This window comes from Mytilus trossulus, chromosome 8 (assembly GCF_036588685.1).
Source record: "Mytilus trossulus isolate FHL-02 chromosome 8, PNRI_Mtr1.1.1.hap1, whole genome shotgun sequence".
NCBI lineage: Eukaryota > Metazoa > Mollusca > Bivalvia > Mytilida > Mytilidae > Mytilus > Mytilus trossulus.
In genome coordinates, this window is record NC_086380.1 from 49,644,458 (window position 1) to 49,670,727 (window position 26,270).

Genomic DNA, 26,270 nt, shown 5'->3' on the forward strand with positions numbered 1-26,270 from the left:
ATACATATCTAAGAAATTTGAAAAGACCAAAATGAGATGGGATGTATATTATTCTTGTAAAATCATTTTTGTATCCCTCACCCATTTTCTCAAAATTTTGACTAACAATACTGACTTGAATGGTCGTAAAATTTGAAAACTGGATTAGTCAAAAACCGTTCATGGTAAATACACAATTTTTTCACAGAGTTATGTTTGATTATAATATTTTTATTGTCTGTTAAGGTGTTTCTACATCATTTTCTTTACAAAGCATACATTGGTACGATGTAAATTTATAAAAGATTCATACGGAAGTCACAAATCTCTACAGAGGAACGTGTATAGAATGGGAAATCATCTTTAAAATATTTTCAAGATGACCGTAACATATAATACGGATGACCGTGATTGGTAAAATGATGACCGTAATTTCGAAAGGATGACCGTAATTTATAAAGGATGACCGTACCTTTCATAGTATAACCGTCATTTCTAAGAAATATCCGTATTTGTATTTTTTGTATCAAATAATTAATCGTGTTGGTGAAAGACGTATTTATAAGACAACATTAGTTAAAACAATATTTATTCAGATAATTCATCATGATACGATATTATACAAAGGAACTAATATTCAGGATTCAGAAACAAGCAATTTGCTTTTACAAATCTGTCTCCTTTACAAAAATAATACACTTATTGAACAATACATAAATATAAATACTGGCATGCTCTGTATTAAATATATGAATATGAAAAAGGTGAAAGAAGAAAAAGAAGAAAAAAAATAAAAAAAAATAAACATGAATTGTTGTAATGTATACAGTGTGAAATGCTTTGGTTCCTATTGAGTGATGAAGCGTTAACATCAAGGGTTAAAACGTTTACTTTTAATAATATATTTCTGCACCAAACTAAATAAAATACTATTTTGCTCATCTGAGAGTACCGTTGATCCAAAAAGCAAAGTTTTTATGTTAAGTTGAACAGGGAGAACTGAAACAGAATTCAATAGTTCTTTTCTTAAATTAGTATATACTAGAACACACCCGCGAAATCGCGGGCATTTAGAGCGTAGTTGAAAGGATGTAAAGTGTTGTAGGAAGAATTTTGTAAAAGATTTAATGACTTGAGAATATCAGGAAAAGTATCAAAAGTCATAGGTACTTGGGGACAGGAAAATGTTTTTTAACCCTCCAACCTTTATTTCCAAAATTCCCATTTTTTGTTTTCTATTAATTTCATTATGAACATACATTTAGTGTACATGTATTATGAAACATTCCAGTCAGGAGCCTGTAACTCAGTGGTTCAGGGATATTTGTTTTTCGTTCTTTTTTTTGTACATAAATAAGGCTGTTAGTTTTCTCATTTGAATTGTTTAACATTGTAATTTCTGGCCTTTTATATCAGACTATGCAGTATCGGCTTTTGTTTATTGTTGAAGGCCGTAAGGTGACCTTTAAATGTTAATTTCGGTGTCATTTTGGTCTCTTGTGGAGAGCTGTCTCATTGGCATTCATACCACATCTTCTTTTTTTTGTAAAACTTTTAGTGAATTGAGAATTTCAGAAAAGGTATCAAAAGTCATAGGTAATTTGGGACAGGGTAATTGTCCGGCTCCTCCTTTTTCCATATAAAAATCCTTTTTTTTTTGTTCTCTATTATTTTTAATGACACATGAATAATTTTAGCGCCTATCTGTATATTATGAACATTCATTAAAGGGGGTCGGGGCAGAGAGGAAAATAATGGGTTGCTTATATAGGGAATCACTGAAGCATGACCGGAGCGGGCCCCTCTTCGGCAGTCAACGGGCCCTGCATATGAAAATTTCCGCCACTGCGGAGGGGCCCTGATCCCAATATCCCGGGCTTAAAAACATGAAATCCCGAGGTTCTGAATTTATTATACAAATTAAATATCTCGACATCCCGAAATTTCGAAAAAAGAAATCCCGAAATGGTAAATCCTGAAATTTCGATCTTAAAAACACCCGTTCCAGATATCCCGAAAGTGTATTTTCTTTTTACAGTCAATTCTCAGTTTAATAATTGATCTACAGCGGTCATTGATATATTATTCAGACCCTCTCTATTAAAAAACCCTGTGACTTTCGTGGATAGAAAATGCTATCAGACAGAAAATACACTTTATTCGTAGTATATGTATTTGTTTCAAAGTAAAAAGAAAAACGCAAACCGGAGGTCTAATCTGACTTAAAATTCGTCCAATGACGGATATCAGACAGAAAATACACTTTATTCGTAGTATATGTATTTGTTTCAAAGTAAAAAGAAAAACGCAAACCGGAGGTCTAATCTGACTTAAAATTCGTCCAATGACGGATATAAGACAGAAAATACACTGTATTCGAAGTATTAATGTATGTTGTTCAAAGTATACAGAAAAACGCAAACCGGAAGTCTGATCTGACTTAAAATTTCGCCCAATGACTGAAACATATCCGGACGTCTTTTTTCTCGTTTTTCACCCAAAATAACTCAATCTGAATAATCATATGAATGGATGACAAATGCGATTATGCACTGTATCCATAGGACACAGAGGCATGATGATTAATTTATTGTGGAAAGAAGAGAAGCGACACCCAAAATGAGGTCTTCTCGTTTAATAGTATAGATAGTACAAGATAACAGGAAGTGAGAATTTGTTTCTACATCACCACAATGACAATTTGGAGAGTCTACTAAGTTACGAAGGAAAAGGTGAGAATTCTGTGAGCTAGCGAGCATGAAGAATTTGACCAAAACGATGTCCTATATAATAATACGCTGGGATCTTACTATTTTGGGTACTAATTTGTTTTTTCTCTGTCTTGTATTATGATCATGCCTACTGCCTACTGAATCAGGCAATAAGTCTCTTAAATACTCTGGAGTTTTATTATTCAAAATTTTGTGATAATGAGTAAGTCTGTGATTACGCCGTCTTTCAGATAATTTTTCCCATCGAGTTTCAACATATAAATTGTTTATACTGGTAATTTTAGTACCCCCCGTGACGATACGCGCTGCGTCAAGCTGAATACTTTCAAGTTTAGCAATCAAATTCTGATTTTGAGTGTCCTAAACGACATCGGCATATTCAAGAATTGGGCGAAATTTTTTCAAGTCAAAATCTATCAAGAACATTTTTCATTTTTCTCATTATATTTATTCTTTTGTAAGATTTAGAAACCATTCAATATGGTCGTCCCAGGATCTGTTGTTAGAAAAAAAGACACCTAGATGTTTGTGTTTACTTACTGTTTGTAGCTCTTGGGTGTTCATATTAAATGGAGGATGAAAGGGTCTATTTTTTATTTTTTTTAAATTATCATACTTTCAGTTTTTTGGGCATTGAAATTAACAAGCCATTTTTTTGACCAATTATAAATCTTATCTAGATCGTCATTTAAAATTTTAGCTGTTTCTGTTGGATTGTCAACCATAATATATAATGAAGTGTCAAATGCGAATAGCTTAATTTGAGCTTGAATGTACATGTCTTCTACAATATCGTTTATAAATATCAAAAAAAGGAGAGGGCCTAGAATGGACCCTTTTGGGACGCCTGCATTTACAGGTAACCATTCGGAACTAGAACCTTTAATAACCACCCGCTGAACTCAATTTGTAAGATAATTTTCAAACCACCTTAGTAAAGAACCCGGTATGCCCGCTTGTTGAAGTTTGAATAGCAGTCCCTTATGCCAGATTCGATCAAACGCTTAATACTTATATCACATAATACTACCCTTATTTCCGCTATATAAAGCCTTCCCAAAATCATTCGAAATGATAATTAATTGATTAACTGCTGAATCCCCCCGTGTAAAGCCCGACTGATTTTTCGTTAAAATATTATTGCGCATAAAGTGATTGTAAACATGTTTATATACACATCGTTCCATACACTTTGATATTACACTCAACAAGGAAATAAGTCTATAGTTTTTAACGTCATTCGGTTTACTATTTTTATAAACTGGGGTTACATTTGCTCTTTTCCATTGATCTGGAAAAGTAGACGTACTTAACGATAAGTTAAATAGTTTACATAGTGGATATACTTTAAAAAGAAGATGCTTCTTTTAACAATTTGGGACTTATGAGGTCTGGGCCAGAAGCTTTTGTGGGATTAACAATTTTCAATATATCTTCAACTTCAGTAACAGTAAGTTCTATATAACTAATGTCATCACTAATATTATGAAGTTTTCAGGTAACACAGCACTTGAATCACCAATATTTGACTGGGAAGAAAAAAATCGATTAAATTCATTTGCCTTTTCGATTTCATCAAATATAAAGTTGTTATTAACCATTAATGGGGGTACACTTGCGTCGTTTGTTTTTAATCCGGATATTTGTTTAACCGTTTTCCACCAGTTAGTAGTGGACGGGTTACTGTTCGTGATTTTTTTAATTAAATTGTTGTTATAATCATCCTTCGATTTTCTTATTAAACTAGTAACTTCATTTCGTATTTTCTTAAATTTTGACCACTCCGATGGGTTATTATATTTTTCAGCCTTTCTGTGGATTCTATTTTTTTCCCTTATCTTTTTTAACATCATTTGTTAGCCATGGAGGTTCATTTTTGCGAACAGTTATTATTTTATTTGGAAAACAATTTTCAGCAGCTTCTATGATAGTTTTTGTTATTTCGGTTGTAAATTGTTCAACGTTATTTAAGTTAATTACGGAATCCCAGATAAAATGTTACGATATCTGTCATAGTCTTCTCGATCATATAGCCAAATTTTCCGCTTAAAAGTTTTTTGACGACATTTTGGAAAGTTCAAAAGACTAATTATAGGACAGTGAAAACGTATTTGGTCTAATAAAGGGGGCCCGACTCCACAGTAATTTATTATGTGAGCATCATTTGTTATAAAAAGGTCTAACAATGATGACGACGATTCAGTAAAATGAGTAGGTTCATCTATCATTTGAGTAAGACTAAATTGGCTTAACAATTGTGTAATTTTTGAAGACAACATTATCCTAAAGGTAGACAAAAATAAGACGTGCTTCAAATACATGGTTCGTCATATGTAGCATCCAACTACAAGCCAAATAGTTAAAAATAAACTAACCGAGCCCATATTGCGACAAACTCAACAAAAAACAATGCATACAAATATGGATATTTCTTTCAATTGACGGTCATCCTTTTAAATTTAGTCATTCTTTATAAATTACGGTCATCCTCAACGATTTACGGTCATCTTTTAACCAATTACGGTCAGCCTTGTTATGAATCGCTAATCCTGTTACGGTCATCTCGATTACGATTTACGGTCATCCTCGCGAATTTTTCAAATCCAAATTCCCGTTTTATACACGTCCCTCGGTAGAGATTTGTGACTTCCGTGTGAATCTTTTATATATTTACATCGTATCAAAGTATGCTTTGTAAAAAAAATGATGTAGAAACACCTTAACAGACAATAAAAATACTGACCTAATTTGTCATCCGACATCTTGGGATGACCGTGAATGCAGTTACGGTCATCAGCTTTACCCCAGTGATACAATTCATTCATCTCTCATTCTACTCAAAGTAAATAAAGTGCATTCTTACCTTATAAAGTGAATATACTAAATTCCATATGTCCAAAATACTGCAATTGACTATCAATGAAATATCATTCCGTTTCAAACAATATAGAAATGGCACAAACTAGAGTAAATATAAATTCTCCATTTTTCTCAAACAATACCCATTTCAAATATGGAGGTATGTCCCAATTAACCAATGAGAACACAGATAATTCTGACCACAGAGAAATTCACCTGAGCTTTCTAACTAATGATATATAAATTGTACAGGTAGAAACAGTTACCAATCATCTCACAGTCACGTCTCGGTCATTACAGCTGAACGGACGTGCTGGGTCAGCTCTCCTTTACCCGCTATCTTCGATGAGGGTTTATTGTTAGATGGTCAACGACATACTACTTAAGATGACAGAAACCAATCCATGCCGTACAGAGAGACGTAGTAGTGGCGTACCCGCGTTAACATGCACTCCAAAACCATTGTATCATGGGGAGTGTTGTGCCGATTAACGTCCGAGGGCTGTATACTAGCTATAGGCGTTGGGTGATACGACCTTCATTTCACTGCCTAACGGCTGGGTATTGGTCCTGATAACGCTTCCTGTCATCTTTAGAACTACGTCCACGATTCATCTACCGGTACTCCATCATCGAGGCTAGCGGGCTGCCAAGCTGACCAAACTGGCCCTGAAAGCAGCCGTTGTGAAATAAGAAAACAACAAAATAGTCAAAAAGAAAAAAAACAACTCACCAAAACCAAGATGGCGGCCTCCATTTGGCGTCCTTTGCTACCCGTTCCTGACCCACGGCACAAAATATTCAAACGCTCACCAATCGCCTTCGGGTACCGAGCCGACCGTGCGAGGGCTGAAAAGCCAGTCAAGGTCGTTAAACACTTCCATATATATACAGTTACCAATGTGCGGTCAAGCACAGCTGATTAATACTAACTACTCTAATGATTAAATAATACATAGATACTGAGCATAGATAAACTTATCAATAAGTAATAATGATAAACTATACAGAGAAGTGATTAAAATAATAAAATCAATGAAAATCGTCTCTACCACACCCTGGTATGCAGTCTTTATACACTCTGTAAATTGGTTTCATCTCTTTTTGTCGAGCCTTCGACTTAAGTCAAAAAAGCGAGACTAAGCGATCCTGCATTCCGTCGTCGTCGGCGGCGTCAACAAATATTCACCCTGTGGTTAAAGTTTTTGAAATTTTTAATAAATTTCTTAAACTATACTGGATTTCTACCAAACTTTGACTGAAGCTTGTTTATGATCATAAGATAGTATCCAGAAGTAAATTTTGTAAAAGTAAAATTCCATTTTTTCCGTATTTTACTATATAAATGGACTTAGATTTTTTCTGCAGGGAAACAAAACATTCACTCTGTGGTTAAAGAATTTTAAAAACTTTCTCCAAGTATCCTGAGTTTGTACCAAACTTGGACAGAAGCTTGTTAATGATCATAAGATAGTATCCTGAGAAGTAAATTTTGTAAAAATAAAATTCCGTATTTTACTATAAATGAACTTAGTTTTTTTCTGCGGGGAAACAAAACATTCACTCTGTGGTTAAAGTTTTTAGAATTTTAATAACTTTCTCCAACTATCCTGGGTTTGTACCAAACTTGGACAGAGGCTTGTTTATGATCATAAGATAATATCCAGAAGTAAATTTTGTAAAAAAAACATTTTTTTACGTATTTTACTTATAGATGGACTTAGTTTTTTTCTGCAAGGAAACATTACATTCACTCTGTGGTTAAAGTTTTTAGAATTTTGATAACTTTCTTAAACTATCCTGGGTTTGTACCAAACTTAGACAGAAGCTTGTTCGTGATCATAAGATAGTATCCAGAAGTTAATTTTGTAAATAAATAAATCATTTTTTTCCATATTTTACTTTTAAATGGACTTCGTTTTTCTGCAGGGAACCATATAACATTCACTCTGTGGTTAAAGTTTTTAAAATTTTAATATCTTTCTTAAACTATCCTGGGTTTGTCCCAAACTTGGACAGAAGCTTATAAATTTATGATCATAAGATTGTATCCAGAAGTAAAGTTTGTAAAAAGATTACTCCGTTTTTTCTGTAATTTACTTTTAAATGGATTTAGATTTTCTTACAATCATGATAAAATAGTAACAAGAGGAATATTTTTATTGATTTTTTTCCTCATTGTTTTTGAGCCTGCGATTTACAGCAAAAATAGGCGAGACACTGGGTTCCGCGGAACCCTTACAAATTTTATATTTTATTTACGGTTCCCAAAAACCTTTCAGCTTTAATATATCTTACGTAGCTGTTACAGTAACTTTTTAAAAATACTCGTTTTGCCTCGTACACTGAACCTTCGGCGACAGCTCAGTTCACTAGTTCTTTTCCTTCTTCCTCAACCAGCATTAATGAGGCATTTTATTTTGAAACGTTCTTTTACATTTTTTAATTCATTTTTGAATGCCCCTTCTACAAACTCTTGGTACGAGTTATTTTAGTGGTACGAGTTTACATTGGTACGAGTTTACAATGGTACGAGACATTGGGTACGAGATAACTATAGTTCAAGAAAGAATTATAGTTATCTCCCTTATTTATATCCCCCTTTTAGATAGATCAAAAGAAGGAACATTTTTCCAAAAGCCAAGGATTAAATTCAAAATGTTAAAAGCAATTTTTACTGCAGTAAAGCTCGTATGTTTAGCGTTTCCAGCGTTAGCGACAGGTATGAAACACACTAGTATAAACAACCTAACACACTTCGGACAGTTGGGACACCACACAGGCACTAGACGTTCTGTCAATAGCATGAAAATATGAATATTGGCAATGGGAAGAAAATAGTGTCCATATATATAATATAGACACTATTTTCTTCCCATTGCCAATATTTTCATGCTATTGACAGAACGTCTAGTGCCTGTGGACACCACAAGCAGTCAGAGCTCAGACATAAACAAGTCTATTTTTGTTTTTGACTTAAATAAGTCGAAACATGTATTTATGTTAAAAATGTAGTTTCAATTTTAGACTTATCTAAGTCAGAAAATGACAGACTTGTTTAGGTCTATTTATGTTGGTGAAAAAACTTAATGATACTTTGTGGCCAAACTACACCACCTATGACAGCAAAAACCTGTATGAGAGTTCACAAAAACTTGAGCTATCTATATTTAATTATCTAATTGAACATCCTTACTAAACACAGATGTTTTACCTCATTAAGTATGATTCCAGGTGGTTGCATTGTAAGGTTAATTAACATTATCTCCGATTTTTTAGAATCTTATTCATATTTTTCTTTAGAAGACAAAGCATTGGCTTTCAATGTTGTCATTATTTGATTTAGATGCATGACCTCCTTATAAATATGCGTGGGTCTTGAAGTTAACCAATTTTGATCACTCATCGACTTGTAGGAGTCGATATTTGCAACTTTTTGATTCTGGTCAATTATTTCTTGTTTTACAAAATTGGACTTATTCGAGTCGTATTTTGTCCTCCATTAAAGGGAGACAAATCCTAAAACTTACAAATTTAGACCTCTATGAGTCAAAAGCAGATTCAGACTTATTTATGTCTGAGCTCTGACTGACAAGGCTGGAGAGTCAACCAGTTCCACCATGAACGGATCACAGGATCTGATCTCTGCAAAGGGTTTACGAATGTGAAGGTTCAGCCCTCAGAACACAATTCTTCATCTCATTGGTTAAAATATTATGCATGTTTTGGTAAACGTATAATTGAATTTTTAAGGTTCATCATAACATGCATTAGTCCAAATAATTATGACGTCTTGAAAGGCTATTATAAATTTTTTTCTTTGACGCCTTACAGACGATTTAAGGCGTCAAAGAAAAAAATTATAATAGCCTTTCAAGACGTCATAATTATTTGGACTAAACATGCATAACAAACGGACAAATACTGAAATATGGCTGTATTTACATGCTAAAAATTACTCGGAGTACAGACTTGCCTGTGAAGTAACAAAAGTTTAAATGCCTTAGATATAATAAAGTTAAATGCATTTTGTGTTTCAGAAAGATAAAATCTCTTTTAGATTTTGATGGGCATTATTTTGCCTTCATGCACAAGGTGTGAAAATTAACTAAGTTACAATGTATGCATTACGTTTCCGTGCATTACCATTACATTTGCACACAAAAATCATTACGTTTGCGCAGAGCTCCAAATAAGCTGCATATTTGCATGATCAGCAATACAAATTATAAAAAACCCAATGCAATTGCCCATTGCCGGGTTCAAAAACCCAATTAATTCAAAGGAAAACTCAATTATATGCCAACACCATGAGTTCTCAACCCTTTTATTGGCTACCGTTTGCGTTATTTACCCTTATCTGGTTACAGTAGTCGCATAAACTATTTTTATTATATTTAGAATTGGAAATTTCCTTTTGTTCTAAAAATAGATCCCTGCATCAAGTAGCTGAAATGGGTCCCTGTTTGAGTTTTCCGTTGCTCAATAGGTACACATGTTTTTGAAAACATTTCGATCTTATTGGCGTTTATCCAATTAGCGTATGTCATGTAGTCATATTTTTTTCGCATTGCTCAGGATTTATCATAACATACATTGAATTAAAACGAAAGTGAATGTCCGGTAAAAATATTGAATAGAAGCATGTTTTCTGCTTCTTTTGAAAAGCTGAGGGAAAGTTATGATGATAACAAGACTCAGTCAGTGTTTTTAGGAAGTGTCCATCAATGCACAGGCGTGTGTGCGTTCCTTAACAAGAACATTGCTAATAAACACATGGTTTCTTCAAAAAGGTAATCAGTTAGAAAAAGTGAAAGGCCAAATCAATAATGATAAAGCATCAGAAACCAAAAGTTCTAATAAGGCCTTCTTATTTAAAAGACAACTAAACCCAGATTTATGTAAATTGAATAAAACAAAATCATCCAAGTATATTTAGAGTTTATATACTATTTTTTTTTTTCTTTCATTTTACGGTTAATTAACGAATACACACACATGCACTGGTCTCAGAATTTATTATATAAAGGTAGAAGAAGAGTGCCTGTGAATACACATATCCGTTTTTGTGAGAAAATACGAAACTGACAGAAGGTTTGAAACGAGACACAAATTAAACCTACAATTGCTCCTCAGTGCATAAACCAAATAAAACAGCTAGAAAAAAAACCTAACCCTAAACCAAATAAAACAGCTAAATAAACATGACAAAGAAAGAAACATATTTAAGATGGAAATAAATCAGAGGTTGATATTGCCTAAAAGTTCAATATCATGTTGATGAAAAAACCCAATACATTAAGGAGCTTGGTGGTGAAAAACCCAATTTTGATATTAACTAGTTATCAAAAGTACCAGGATTAACGAGGGGTGAATTGGAATTGATAATGCAATTAAAAAACTTTATCACCCAATCTTGTAAGAAAATGGTGGGTAAAAACCCCAATTTGTGAATTCTGATCTGGAGCTCTGTTTGCGCACAGTTTTTGATTACATTTGTGCACATTTTTCTGACAGGTTAACTCATGTAAAATACAGGTCATATTTTTTATTTTAAAAATGTGTTTAATCCTATAATAATTCCTAAATATAGCTCAACATGCTGACATCTTATATGTTCAGGTATTTCACATCAAATCTTTTATGGTAATATTCTGTTCAAAGCAAAAACATGTCAGTATTCACATCAAAAGCTTACAAAACCTTTCAACAGACTTATTAAGAAGGGATATAGTTACGATACTGTCATGACTGTTGTCAGGTCTCTAAAGATTGCATATTTTGGCTTTAATGTTGATTGATTTATAGGGTCTTTGCATTAGAACTAAACACATTTATTTAAAAAAAAACAGTTGTTGGCATGACACGGGCTATGTTCTTCTCATATATTTTATGGTAGTATGATACTAAACTCCTAACAGGAGGGATTGTACCCGATATTCATATGATTAAGACATAATCTTTCAATCATTTTAATTGAGGTCTGGAGCTGGCATGTCAGTTAACTGCTAGTGGTCTGTTATTTTCTTTTGTTACATCTTCTGACATTGGACTTGAAATGAATTTTAATGTGCGTATTGTTATGCATTTACTTTTCTTCATTGGCTAGATATATAGGGGGAGGGTTGAGATCTTATAAACATGTTTAACCCAGCCACAATTTTGCCCCTGTCCCAAGTCAGGAGCCTCTGTCCTCTGTAAGTCTGGTATGATTTTTATACATCCGCAAAAATCGAAAAAAATTTGGACGTATATTGGTATCACATTGGCTTCGTCGTCATTGTCGTCCAAATACTTTTTCGCCCTGTAACTTGAGTATAAGTCAATAGAAATCTATGAAATTTAAACACAAGGTTTATGACCACATAAGAAAGGTTGGGATTGATTTTGGGAGTTTTGATCCAAATAGTTAAGAATTATGGGCCAAAAATGGGCCCAAATAAGCATTATTCTTGTTTTTCTCACAATAACTTAAGTATAAGTAAATAGAAATCAATGAAATTTTAATATAAGGTCTATGACCACAAAAGGAAGGTTGGGATTGATTTTTGGAGTTGAGGTCCCAACAGTTTAGGAATTAGGGGCCAAAAAAGGTCCAAATAAGCATTTATTTGGTTTTCACACCATAACATTAGTATGAGTAAATAGAAATCTATGAAAGTTTTAAAACACCAGGTTTATGACCATAAAAGGAAGATTGGGATTGATTTCGGGAGTTTTAGTCCCAATAAATTAGAGGCCAAAAGGGGCCAAAATTAAACTTTATTTGATTTTATCAAAAATTGAATAATTGTGGTTTTTTGATATGTCGAATCTAATTGTGTATTAAGATTCTCAATTTTTGGTCCCATTTTCAAATTGGTCTACATTAAGGTCAAAAGGGTCCAAAATTAAACTTGCATTGATTTTAACAAAAATTGAATTCTTGGGGTTCTTTGATATGCTGAATCTAAACATGTACTTAGGTTTTTTTATTATGGGTCCAGTTTTCAAGTTGGTCCAAAATTCAGGGTCCAAAATTAAACTTTGTTTGATTTCAACAAAAATTCAGTATATGGGGTTCTTCAATATGTTGAATCCAACCATGCATTTAGATTTTTTTATACGAAGGACCGGTTATCAAATTGGTTCACATTGAGGTCTAAAGGGTCCAAAATTGAACTTTTATTTCATCAAAAATTGAATGCTTGGGGTTCTTTGATATGATGAATCTAACCATGTATTTAGATTTTGGATATTGGAATATATACCACAAAGGGATGGTAACAATTGTCTTTGGGAGTTATGGCTCAAACTGTTAAGGAATAAGGTGCAAAAAAGGGGGGAAAAGGGTTTCCAGGTTAATAAACAATTACTTATGTACAAAACATAATGTAAATGCAGTGTAAGGTTGGTAATTGAAACTCATTTTAATATCTCTTCTAAACTGCTCTTGAAATATGTATATTGGAAATTTGCCAAAAACTTTATTATTGATAAATTCCATTGGAAATTAGCCAAAATCTTTAGTTTGGAAATTTGCCAATATAAAATGTTGCATTGGAGTTATCTTTCTTTGTCCAGAATAGTAGTTAAATTAATTTAAATCATGATTGTATGACATTTTGTATTTTATGATGTATTTAAATGAGTAGTTATTGTTGAAAACTCCATAAGAAATTTGAATTGAGATCATTTTTGGAATAAGGGAAAGAGGGAGGTGGAAAAAATTGGAGGGGTTCAATTTTTCTTATTTCAGATTTCAGAAATGGAAAAGAAAATTTCTTCAAATATCAGAGGATTAATATTCAACAGCATACTGAATTGCTCAAAAGAAGAAAAAAAACATTTTAAGTTTGTTAAACCACATTCATTCTGTGTCAGAAACCTATGCTGTGTCAACTATTTAATCACAATCCAAATTCAGAGCTTTATCCAGTTTGAATATTGTGTCCATACTAGCCCCAACCATTCAGGGTTCGACCTCTGCGGTCGTATAAAGCTGCGCCCTGAGAAGCATCTGGTTAATTTTAGTTTCTTGTGTATAATTTTGAGTTTAGTATGACGTCCATTATCACTGTACTAGTATACATGTACATATTTTTTTAAGGGGCCAGAAGAACCCCTCTAGTGCAGGAGTAACTTGCTGCATTGAAGACCCATTGATGTCCTTCGGCTGTTGTCTGCTGTATGGTTGGGTTGTTTTCACTTTGACACATTCCCCATTTTCCTTTCTCAATTTTATCCTTTGATGTTAACATATTATGCATGTCAATTTGATATGGATTTTAGCGTTACTCCCTGATCAAATATTGATATGGATCCCATTTCCTGACAGTCAGTGAGTTACATTGTAGTCTGACAGCACACCAAAAAATAGTTGTACAGTGCTGCCAGTGCATTTTAGTTGTAAGCCAATTCAATATCAATTTGTTTCAATGATCTTAAAAGTCATATCAATCGAATTAAAATGAAAGGATTTATTTTTAAATAGATTGAAGTCATATAAAACAACATGAACAAGCTTCTTAAAACTTTAATGCTTGTGAAATTATTGAACATGCATGCATATATACTAAACTTAGTCTGTCTTATAGTTTTTAAAAACAAATGTTTCAGACCTTTTTTGTAATGTTCACTTCTATAAAAACTTGAACATGTTGTAAAACATAAACATGTTAATTTTGATTGTAATCATGATAATGAATTGTCTGAATTTATTGAATTGCTTTAATGAAAGTAACCATCAAATTTCATGAATTTAAAGGCCAGGGACATGTACATGTACAATATACACATTAGTATACAAAATGCATCTGAATATTATTATTATTGTCTTTAATTAACAGGTAATCCAACCTTTCTTGACCAAGCACCAGTGAGTCCTTGTTTAGGTAAAGAAGTTACAACCCAATTTGTATACAGTGATCCTGCAGTAAAATTTATCAACTTGACAGTAATAAATTGGACAGTTAGAAAGACCAAACAAGATACGGCAGAAATATTCTGCTACTATAATAAATTAAATGGATTCAAGGTAGGTTTATTGAAGACCTGTTGGTGACCTTCTGCTGTTATTTTATCTAAAGTCGGGTTGTTGTTTCTTTGACACATTCCCCATTTCCATTCTCAATTTTATTTATATTAGACTCATGATATATATCTAAATGAGAAATTCTTGTCATATCAACATAAAATTAATGTGAACAAATGAATGATAACAAGTGTGTTACTATCTATCTGCTGCTAATGATTGTCATTGAACATGTTGAAGGAGAAGTTGTTCTCTAGCACTAGTTTCAGAAGAGTAACAATGCACTGAGTTGGAGGATTTTCACTTATAATAATGACTTACATCATATTCCATGTATACAGTAGATTCAGAATTATTTGTTGGATACCAATAGCTGTGGGTTACAATTAACCACAAATTTATATGTTCAAAGAATTACAATTTTTCTCTATTCTTTGTACATGTTGTATGTAGCATTTTGTAAAACCCAAAATCAAATATCCACCAGTTTTCCTCAGTTTGCAAAAATTGATACTCATAGAAAATAAATGAATTCACAGTAAATCTTCACATGCTGTTATTCCTTCGTCTTGTGGAATATTTGTTTAAAAGAGGACATGTCAATTGATGCAAGTCTAGTTTTGTTCTACCGCTGCTTTAAAAAAGTTTTATATGTATACATGTTATCAAACAAAAAAACAGTGGTTTTGTTTCTCTAATTGCAACTATTTATAATCTGTTTCTTATTTTAGATCCGTCCTGGACAAGGAGACAGGTTCAAAGACAGAGTAACATGGGTTCCCAATACAATTAACCTGAAGTTTAGTGATCTAACCACAAATGATACAGGCTTTTATGATGTTTCCATAACTATTTTTGGAGCAGGGAAGGAAGAAACTAAAGATACAAAAGCAACTTTCCAGCTGACTGTCAAAGGTTTGCTCCTGTTTAATATTGATATATATTAAAAATCTTTTATATCCTATCCTAGCTCAATAAAAGGCATTTTTATAAAAAGCATGTCCTAGATATAGGAAGATGTGGTGTGAGTGCCAATGAGACAACTCTCCATCCAAATAACAATTTTAAAATTAAACCATTATAGGTTAAAGTACGGCCTTCAACACGGAGCCTTGGCTCACACCGAACAACAAGCTATAAAGGGCCCCAAAATTACTAGTGTAAAACCATTCAAACGGGAAAACCAACGGTCTAATCTATATAAACAAAACGAGAAACGAGAAACATATATATTTATCATACATTTAGTACAAAATACAGCTATTTTGTATATCTAATAAAGGTTCGTTTTCCTGTCTGTATCACCTACCCTGTATTGCATACCCTGTATCGCATAGCTAAACCCGTATCGCATACCCCATATCACATGGTAAAACCCGTATCGCATACTTTTTTTTTTTTTTTTTTTATACATAAAGTCAGTTTTTTAGGTTTTTTTGGCTTAAGAAAATTTTCAATTTTTTTAATGACGTCATTGTTTGGTATGTAACGTCAAGTTTTCATATTGTATGTGACGTCACGAACATCAAGTTTTCACAACATATTTTTTGGCACACTAAATGCAACTATAAAAAATACATAACACTCAAATGAATACAATAGTAAACAAAATATGTTTTAAACAACAGACTGTAAGGTTACCCAGGTGCTTCGTATAAATAATTGAGCAGTTATATAAAGGCTTTGAAACAAGACAAAAGCAGAACTGAAGGTAACCCAGTGCTATGGATCAGAAAACAGTTCATATAATAAAATACTGTTCTGTTGAAATATATGATAAAGCGTATAATACATGGCAAAATCCATATCACCCTCGACCAATATCATCCCTCGGGCCTAAAGGCCCTTGGGCTGATATTGATGTCTCGGGATGATACGATTCTGATACGGATTTTGCCATGTATTATTCTCTATATATATACTTGGATCAAATTACTACCAACTAACAACTATTGTTATTATGTTGTAAGTTTTAGTGAAAGTAGAGCTTCTTTTGATTTAAAAGTTTTCTTGGTTGTCATCATTCGGATTGGGATTTTTAATATGGTAGTATTACTTTATGCAATAGATATACCATAACTTTTACAGAGCCATTTTAGCTCACATGGCCGAAAGGGCCAAGTGAGGTCTTCTCATCACTTGGCGTCCGGTTTCATCCAGCGTCATTATTGAATTATTGCCTTTTATAGTCAATTTTTAACAGTTTTCATAAAATTTGCTAACATTTTCCACTGAAACTACTGGGCCAATCATTATAGTTAGAGATAAATTTAAGCAGCAAGAATGAACAGCAAAGTAAGATCTACAAACACATCACCATCACTAACTTAAACACAATTTTGTCATGAATCCATCTGTGTCCTTTGTTGAAAATTCACATAGACCAAGGTGAGCGACACCTGTAGGCTCTTTAGTATTTGCTTGGGATAAATTAATGCACAGTGAAGTTGTCTCAAGCTTAAAATGTGACTTTATAGAAGGCATATAATAAGACTTTATCCTGTGGTTGTGCTCTTGATGCAGAAATTAATTTAAATTTAAAAGAATAATAAATTATCAATATAAAGATAAAATTTTATTGTTTAAGTGGGTTTTTTAGCCAACAATAAGCAGTATTATTTAAAGGACTTATCAGGGTTTTTTTATTGATGTTTACTAGTTTGAATTTATCTTAAAGAATATACCATAAACAATATGAGAGTATATATATGAAAGAATACTGTGTAAATTGATAGCCAGGATCATTTTAAATCTTTTTGAAAAAACTTGAAGACCCTCCAAAAAATTATTTATTTAGTGATTAGAGCCAGTCCTGATTTTATTGTATGGGTTTGCAAAGTTTTTGCCCTTTTTCTTGACCTGGAAGACAGAGGCATGCTAATAGATGACTTCATGTGGGTAAATTTAGTCTGCGTGTACATTGAACCCCTGTGAAAAATTGAACAGAAAAATGCTGAGTTCAACATGAACCTAATATAAGCACAGTAGTCTCTAACGAAGGCTATTACCTATGCAAAAATATGCAATTTTCCAACAAGCCCAATTTTTGGCTCACCTGGACCTACAAACCAAAAGTAGTAGTCTTACAGTAAGTGCTACACACAATCAGAGGTTTTGGTCCTCTATTCTGCATTTCAAAAGAACTGAACGGAAGGCAATAACTCCTGAAGAAATACATTTGGAAGTTCTTTTATTTCAGAGGTACCAATTTTTCTGGTTCTCATGAAATAGGGATAAAAGATACCAAAGGGACAGTCAAACTCATAAATCGAAAATAAACTGACAATGCCTTGGCTAAAAATGAAAAAGACAAACAGACAAAGAATAGTACACATGAAACAACAGAGAAAACTAAAGAATAAACAACACAAACCCCACCAAAAACTAGGGGTGATCTCAGGTTCTCCAAAAGGCTTTATGTAAAAATGTACAACTTACTTTTAGAACGATTTTATTTAATTTCCTGTCATTTTGCCTTTAGAGAAACACAAAATGAAATGTTCATTTTGAAAGAACTTCTGACCTTGCAAGTTTTTATTATATTGATATGACATGCATGATTGCACATGTGCACCCAAGGTTTTATAGGATTTAGAACATGGTGCTAGCTAATTGTTTAGATCAACAAAGTGATCGAAGATGGTCATATTTTAGAAAGTATATCAAATATTATAATTTGAAAAGACAGATGCAGGGGCAAAATAGTATTTTGAAGTAAAACATTATTCGGACTCAATCATCAAAAAAAATTGCAGTATTTTCTTCTATTAAAATGGCAAATACATATGTAGTTGAATCAATTTTGAAAAAGAATATTGATACCAAGAGAAGCAATGACCATATTTAACCTTTTGAGGTACCAGATTCTATGATTTACATGAGACTAAAAAAAGTACTCTCAAGTACTTGAAATCTTATTCCAATTTTAACAGGAAAACATTATAACGATAATCCAACAGTTGTCTTCTTTATTTTCAGCTAAAGACAATTGTGAGAGTAATGGTGGAGGAATATCTACTGGAACTATTGTTGGAGTTGTAGTTGGTCTATTAGTTCTCTTGATAATAACATTAGTCATCGTTCTTGTTCTCATAAAGAAGAGAAAAGGTAAACTTTATAGTTGTTTTCATAAAAAAAAATAATATCTGCAAAGAACTTTTATCCTCATAATAATAGAGAGTTCAAGTCTCAAATGTACTCTGACTTTGTGTATAAAATATTTAATTGTAATTTGAATGTTTCTGTGCAGATACTGTAAATTCAGAAATTATTGTGTGTTATTGTGATTTTGTCATTTAAGACTGAAAAGAAATTTGATTTTTTGGCAATATTGAGAAAAATCCTTTTATATGACCCAGGGGCGGACCCCAACCCAGGACAAAAAAGGCAGGGTCCAATTACATGTCCACATTTAAATGCATTGATTGTCCATCCACTGTGTCGTTCTAAGACACATTTAGTGTCTGAGCAATAACTTTAGTTCAAGTCAATGGATCTCTATGACATTTAAGAAGAAGGTTCAATACAACAAAAGGAAAGTTTGGATTGATTTTGGGAATAATGGTCCCAACTGTTTAGAATTTAAGGGCACAAAAGGGGCTAAAGCAAGTATTTTTCTTCTTTCAGGTTAATAACTTGTGTCTGAGTATTTCAATTGCTCTGAAATTACCACCATATTAAATACCACAAGTAGAAGGTTTGGATTTATCTTGGGGGTTATGGTGCCAACAGTTAAGGAATTAAGGACCAAAAAGGTGCCAAAAACAATAATTTTTGTAGTTTCTGGAAAATAACTTGTGTGCCAGTTCATTCATCTCTCTTGACATTGTATCACAAGGTTCCAGGGTTTCCGCTGGCGGTCGCCATTTTCGCAATTTGCGAAAAAATAATAATTGTGGCGATAAAAATTCGTCATTTGCGAAAGAATTTGGCGAAAGAAATATATAGAACGATTTATTTTCCTCCATCTTGTTTATTTACTTTTTTCGAGTTTCTCGGACTTTACCCGATCCGACAATACTCGGAATTCACCTTGACCTCATTAGGTTTGGACAGAAAATCAATAATCAGCTGATTGCATTTTATAGCTATCGACAACAAAGGACTATATTAATAAAGGTGTTGATTGAATTGTTTGACAAAATGATATGGTTAAATGGCTTCTGCTAAATGTCACATACAGAATTTATTTACCACTTTGCGACGCACGTGTTTGAAGCAAACTTTTGACGTCTCCTCCGCTTTTAAAGATAGTTTAGAAAAGAAAGCTGTTGTTGTGACGAAAAATGTCCAAAAGCAAGGAAAATCTCGGATTAAATACTTTAATTATCCTTTGACTTAAATATCGGTAACTGATAAGGAAGACGTTTTTAAAGTCGTTTGAGTGACACACGTGTTTTAAGCCTAGTTTTACGTCTCAACTTTTTTTATTTACGATGGTCAAGGACTTGAAATATACGTCCCTGCGATGGTCAAGAAAAAAAACCTGTCGTTATGAAGAAATTTATCCAAAAGGTTGGCTCGAATGAGAGTAGCCCTTCAATGTAATGACTACACATGAAACGAGGGATCAATTTCATGTGATAAAAGCTTTTGTTTTGTTGTAAAAAAACCTTCTTAGTACAAAAGGGAACATCAGTATTTTTCTTTTAAAGAAACTTTCCCTACAAACTATACTGGTATTATATAATCAAAATATGTCCATTAATTTTGTTATATTCCAGGACATATATCTTCTTTATTATTAAAAGTATAGTGGCCAAATCAATAAGAAAAGTTGTTTAAAATACAATGAATAGTTTTCCCTTTTAAATTAAACCATCTGTTGTTTTAAAGTAAATTTTTAGTGTTTATTCATTAACATGTAAACTCTAAAATAAGTTTGAGAGCACAATCATAGACACAATGGGCAAAATCATCTTATTTAAGGGAAAGGGGGAGTTGGGGGGGGGGGGGGGGGGGGGGGTAGAAAAAAATGTAAATTTTAAACGAAAAATATAGTTATGTTATTTGGCGAAAAAAATAATAAAGTGGCGAAAAATATATTGTTTTGGCGAAAAAGGTGGCGAAAAAAATAATTGACCCAGGGGAAACCCTGCAAGGTTCCATATCATAAAAGGAAGACTGGGATTGAGTCTGGGCATAATTGCCCTATTCATGCAGAAAGAAGGAATAAAAAAAATCCAAAAACAAGCATTTTTCCAGTTTTGAGACAATAACTTGTGTTTAAGAGTTTGGATCTCTCTGAAATAGTACTACAAGGTTCAATACTACAAAAAGAAAGGCTAGGATTCAGTGTGCAATGGTGTGGGGTAATTGATCCAAGGTTTTTTTTAAAGGAGTAGGTCCAGTAAGGGCTGAATTTGGCCTCAAATTTCAGGGTCATCTAATGAAAGTTTTGTGACACTTTTTAAACACTTAAGTGTCTAATTCAATTGATTCCATTAGTTGATGTGAAAGATTTTAACTGATTTAGTCATTAAAAACGCTCTGATTCAAGCATAAATATGAAAAAATCTACCAAATATGCCAAAAAACATCACTTTTCAGATGGTTTTTGTCAAAAATGAAAGTGGCCGCATCCATGTTCATCCTCAACCTTTATATATGTTTTATGTTATCATAAAATACAACTAACATTTCAATATTATGAATGAACACGAATGCGGCCACTTTCATTTTAGATGGAAACTGTCTAAAAATTAACCAAAATGCTAAAATTTTGAAGATTTCAGTAATTTACCATGACTTAATGATGCTAGAATGCAATATGTATGCACTGTATTATCAAAAACAGCTCATATTTATGTAGCAGAAGCATTTTACTTTCCAAAATAAAGATAAAAGATTACTTTTTCACAAATTTCTAAAACTGCTACATTTTGGGGCCAAAAAGGGGTCTTACTGAACCTACTCCTTGATAAATTATATGGGTTCAAATTTTTTAATCAAAATTTTTCAAATTTTCAAGGAGAAATGATAGTTGCAGAGTATTGTGCAATAGATTTGTAAAACCTGGACATTTATTTTGTGTCAGAAACCTATACTATGTCAAGATTTTGATCACAAGCCAAATTCAGGCATTTTCAATCTTTAATATTGTCAATTTGTGTCCAAATTAGCCCCAACTATATGGGGTTTAACATCTGTGGTCATATCAGTCTGCAATTAGGAAGCAATTTATTAAATCATATATAGAAAAAATCAAAATGCGAATATAACCCAGTCACATTAATCTCAATGTTAAAAACATTGCAATAGTTTCTGAATTTACAGTATCTATTTTCACTGAACCTGTACACACTTTTGTTTCGGAGTCAGCTGAAGCCATCTCCTTTTGCAGGATTTTCTCTCTGTGTTGATGACTGTTTGGTGGCCATAAGCTGTTTGTCACATTCCCAATTTCTATTCTCAATTTGATGTCTGTTTGGCAGGCTTCATCAAACCTTGACCTCATTTCTAAGGTTTGAAAATAGGGCAGCAAATTTCTATAACATTTTTGAGAGGCATAATCATTTTATTAATGGTAAGAGATGGTTCAAGTGATATACAAAGTATTCTTACAATTCTAATAGACTTTAATTCTACCTCACCTTTATCTAAATTTACAGCTGAATTTATATCAAAGTTGTATAAAAAGGAAGAGGTAGAAGTTTTGGAATTTTTATATAACTAAAATTTTGATTTCATTCCAATCCATTAAAAAGTAAAATCACAAAAATACTGAACTCAGAGGAAAATCAATTCTGAAAGTCCATAATCACATGGCAAAATCAAATGACAAAACATATCTAAAACGAATGGACAAGAACTGTCATATTCCTGACTTGGTACAGGCATTTTCAAATGTAGAAAATGGTGGATTAAACCTGGTTCTTTAGCGCTAACCCTCTCACTTTAATAACAGTCTCATCAAATTCCCTTATATTTACATGATGCATTAAATATACAGTCACAATTAATAAAATAGTCAAAATATGGGTACATCAGTCTTCATCGTATAACAATTCTAAATGGGACAATTTAACAGAACACAAAAACATCTTCCATCTACAACCACATTAAAAGTGTTGTCTATTCTAATTAGAAACAGGATTTAATTTTAATTAAAACCTTCAATATTTACTGCTTTAGATATATCATGTTTATATATATATATATATATATATATGTTTAGTTGTCAATAAATATAAGTGACCACATGAAAAAAAAAGACCTTTTTACACTAGCTGTAGGGAGCATTCAGGTTTATCATTGGACTTCTATTTATTTCCAATCTCTAAATTTTATTTACTTCCACTGAAAAGGACACACCTTTCATACTACAACAAAACACACATCAAGTTCAAATTTCTATGGGGATAAGGTTATTTTCACTGTTCTTGAGTTGTGTTCATATTTAAATAGAATCTTGACCTTTCCGCACTGTATCTTTACCCATGAACGCCTCAACTAAATGTTATTAGATTTATATACAATGCTTAATACACATGTTGATAAATGTCTACTTGCATAAATAAAATATTGTTTTATATTTGTAGATAAAAAAGGGTACATGTCAGCATTAACAAAATAAAAACCTAGAAGGAGAGAACAAGGTTTTGGAAAATACCTTTACAAGAGGCAGTCATACTTCTAGTCCTATCTATAAAAAACAAAAGATGATTTACGGTAACATTGAGATTAGGAAGCTGGGACATCATGAAAACTGAAAAATCTGACTGTAAAAAAAATATTAAAATTATCTGATCAGAAAAAATGATTTTGACATTGACTGCACTCACAACAAATAGACAATCAGCATTTTAGTACCTTTATAAAAATTCTTCTAAAGAATTGAAAACAGATTCTGTAAATTGTAAGCTAACAAATTGGAGATGTTACTGCATAGTTGGCATTATTTAAAATATTCTACATCCAAATCTTTACAATCAATGTGCATTTATAAATTGCATTAACAAATCAATAGTATTATCTGTAAGATCTAAAGTTAGACATTCGAACTAGATGTTAATGATAATCAAGAAAAAAAGTGGAATATGTGTATTATCACTGTTCACCAAAGATTCTTTGAGAAAAATGTTGGTCTCAAATGTATTTCAAAATTTGGGTTACCTTGATGTTTACTGCAAAAATGATTATTATTTTATTTCCACTATGCAATTCTATGGAGAACATTGTTAAATGTATTCGTCTGAGTATTGTTATGAAAACTTTATCAAGAAGGAAAACAGAATATGTACATTATTTATGTAATGAGGGAATATGGGATGAGTTTCCTATATTGTATATATGTAAAAATGTTGATGTTTCTGCTCTTAGATCATGTAGATCAAAGTTTATACCAAATTATTCTGTAATGAATCCAAGCAAGAACAAATTAACTGGTTTGCTGTCTATAAGTAACGTACATGTTCAAAAGAAATTATCAATTTTGGTAAAGAAATTATTAATTTTTGTAAAGAAAATTATGAAAAAATTAAACTAATTATACCAATCGTATTTTATAAGTTACTATGTATTTGTGTATCGCTATGCATTATCTAATTGTTTGTAATAATATTGTCCTCTTGCACACCTGTATGTGTCTGAGGGTATGAATAAAATCTTAAAAAAACCTTCAATTTAAACTAATGCAATATACACAGCCAAAATTTAAACAATATGAAGCCCATTCAAATTTTCATCTTGGCAACATCATTGAAACAATTTTAATCTTGAAAGAAAGGGTTACAGTTTTAAAGATGAAAGATTGGATTTATTTATGCTGCATTTATTCTTGTGAAGGGAAAGCAATTTTTTAAGTGATTTTAACCAGGCTATCAATTCCATTTTAAAGTGCTTGGCTTATTTGATGTGCAATTGTAATTGTTCTTGTGGCCTTAAACATGAAACCATTTAGATTTCTAATGTTTATATTAATTATTAGTGTTTGATGTTGTTTATATAGTATAGTAATATTAACAATGTTTACATAAAAGTGTGTGTGTGCAATTTAAAGATATCCTGTTTATAATTGAAAGATCATAATAATGTAGATTGTAAAAAGTTGTTGTAGATAACAAACATTGGTTGTATATTATAAAAAAGTTATTGTAGATTAAGTGAAGACTGACAGGGTGTTCTATTAAACAGGGACACTTTTATTTTGATATTTAAGAATACTATACCTGAATTCCTCACTGCATTGAAAACCTGTTGGTGACCTTATGCTGTTGTCTGATCTATGGTTGGGTTATTGTCTCTTTTACACATTCCCCATTTCCATTCTCAATTTTATTCATTCAAAAGCAGTTGTTTGTCCGTAGATTGATGCTGAAATAAGTTTGAAATGTCCCAGACAATCTACGTAAAATGTCTTTGACTTTCTCTGAAAATCCATGTCTAGTGTTTTTATTTTTACAAACACATTCTTGTTATTCATATTTCTGGATAACATTTTATAACTGGCCTATCCTGTTTATAGTACCCTGTCAAGTGTGTAATAGTTGTTATACCAATGAAAGTACAGGGAGAGAACCAAACAATGATATTATTAGTTGGCCTTTACTTTTGTTTTTATCTTCATCAATCCATTTTGAAAATATTGGTTTTTTTATGGTTTTGACAAATGCTTGATGTGCCAATTTTTTTAATTTTTTTTTTATATATATAAACATTATGTGTATACGTTCATTATTTAGATGTCTAGGGTTGAATAAACCTATTTCATAAATTATACATGAATTATACAATATTTCATAAAGCACTGTCTTAAAAGAAACATGTAGTTCTCCACATTAAATCCTTCACCTATAAATAATTGATTATTATAAGGAAATAAAGACAATGTCCAATTTCTTTTCTTGAAGCCAAAATTATCATGTAGGTTTCATTCATCATGATTCAGATTGTTATCCAATGGCATAACAAGTTTAATAATCCGGCACCTTGTGTGTGTGTAATACTAAGCAATATTCATACTGCATTATATTATGTTCTTGTCCTGAATATACATTTAATTTGCCACTGTATGTTAAACAGATATTATCTATCCTACTACCACATCAAAGAAAAAAATATTTGACAATGATTGTAATTTCTATTTATTTGAAGTAAAAAATGACAAACATTGTAGAAAACATCCATGAAGATATGTATTTAAGCAATTAACATTATGTTTTTATTATAAAATGTTATGAAAGTTTAAATTTTTTTTCAAACCTGAAATTTTTTATCAGTATGATTTTACAGTTATACATGCATTTCAGATTGTTCTAATGTTTATCTGAATATAAGAACTTTCAAATAATTTTTTTTTTTTAAATTGTGTTTTAACTTTATTCTCAATTTTGTTATTGTATGATTAAAGTTGTTTTTAACTCAACTTTATAAAGGAATGTATAGTGAATTTACCTACTTTGTTTTAAATCAAGAAAAATAATTCTGTTACACCAAGTTTATTTTACATCATATTTCCAAAAGTAACTGAATCAGATTTTATGTTAAATTCTATCATCCAGTTTTTCTTCTATTTACACAAAATTTAAATTTTCATGAACAATCTATTTACAATCTGACCATGAATGCACAACCTGTAAGTTAACAAACATTTTGAAACTTATCCCTTTTATTTTAGTGTGGAAAAAAACATGATATAATCTAAATGTTGGCAAAGTATAAAAGATGTTTTATTATTTAATAGAATT

General features: G+C 31.9%; 3 protein-coding genes across 4 annotated transcripts in view; 2 read left to right on the forward strand and 1 right to left on the reverse strand.

The window, feature by feature from the left end:
* LOC134681962 (uncharacterized) overlaps positions 1-6,458 on the reverse strand; it is a 29,319-nt gene extending 22,861 nt beyond the window's left edge. Inside the window, exon 1 of one of the 2 annotated variants that reach the window (XR_010100730.1) lies at positions 5,575-5,927. Coding sequence is in view for 1 of the 2 variants with exons in the window: in XM_063541591.1 (XP_063397661.1) it covers positions 6,304-6,327 (24 nt within the window). In the remaining variant the exon portion in view is untranslated. Of the gene's footprint in view, positions 1-5,574; positions 5,928-6,303 lie in introns of those variants that run through there. The other variant, XM_063541591.1, reaches the window with a different exon arrangement.
* LOC134681093 (uncharacterized) overlaps positions 1-26,270 on the forward strand; it is a 280,458-nt gene that overhangs the window by 138,465 nt on the left and 115,723 nt on the right. The gene's annotated exons all lie outside the window — the stretch shown is intronic.
* Positions 8,145-24,206, forward strand: LOC134681090 (uncharacterized). Its single transcript, XM_063540511.1, has 5 exons — positions 8,145-8,292; positions 14,399-14,586; positions 15,315-15,498; positions 18,562-18,690; positions 23,124-24,206. The coding sequence occupies exons 1-5, from the start codon at positions 8,229-8,231 to the stop codon at positions 23,156-23,158; spliced, it is 600 nt and encodes a 199-aa protein (XP_063396581.1). The 5' UTR covers positions 8,145-8,228; the 3' UTR covers positions 23,159-24,206.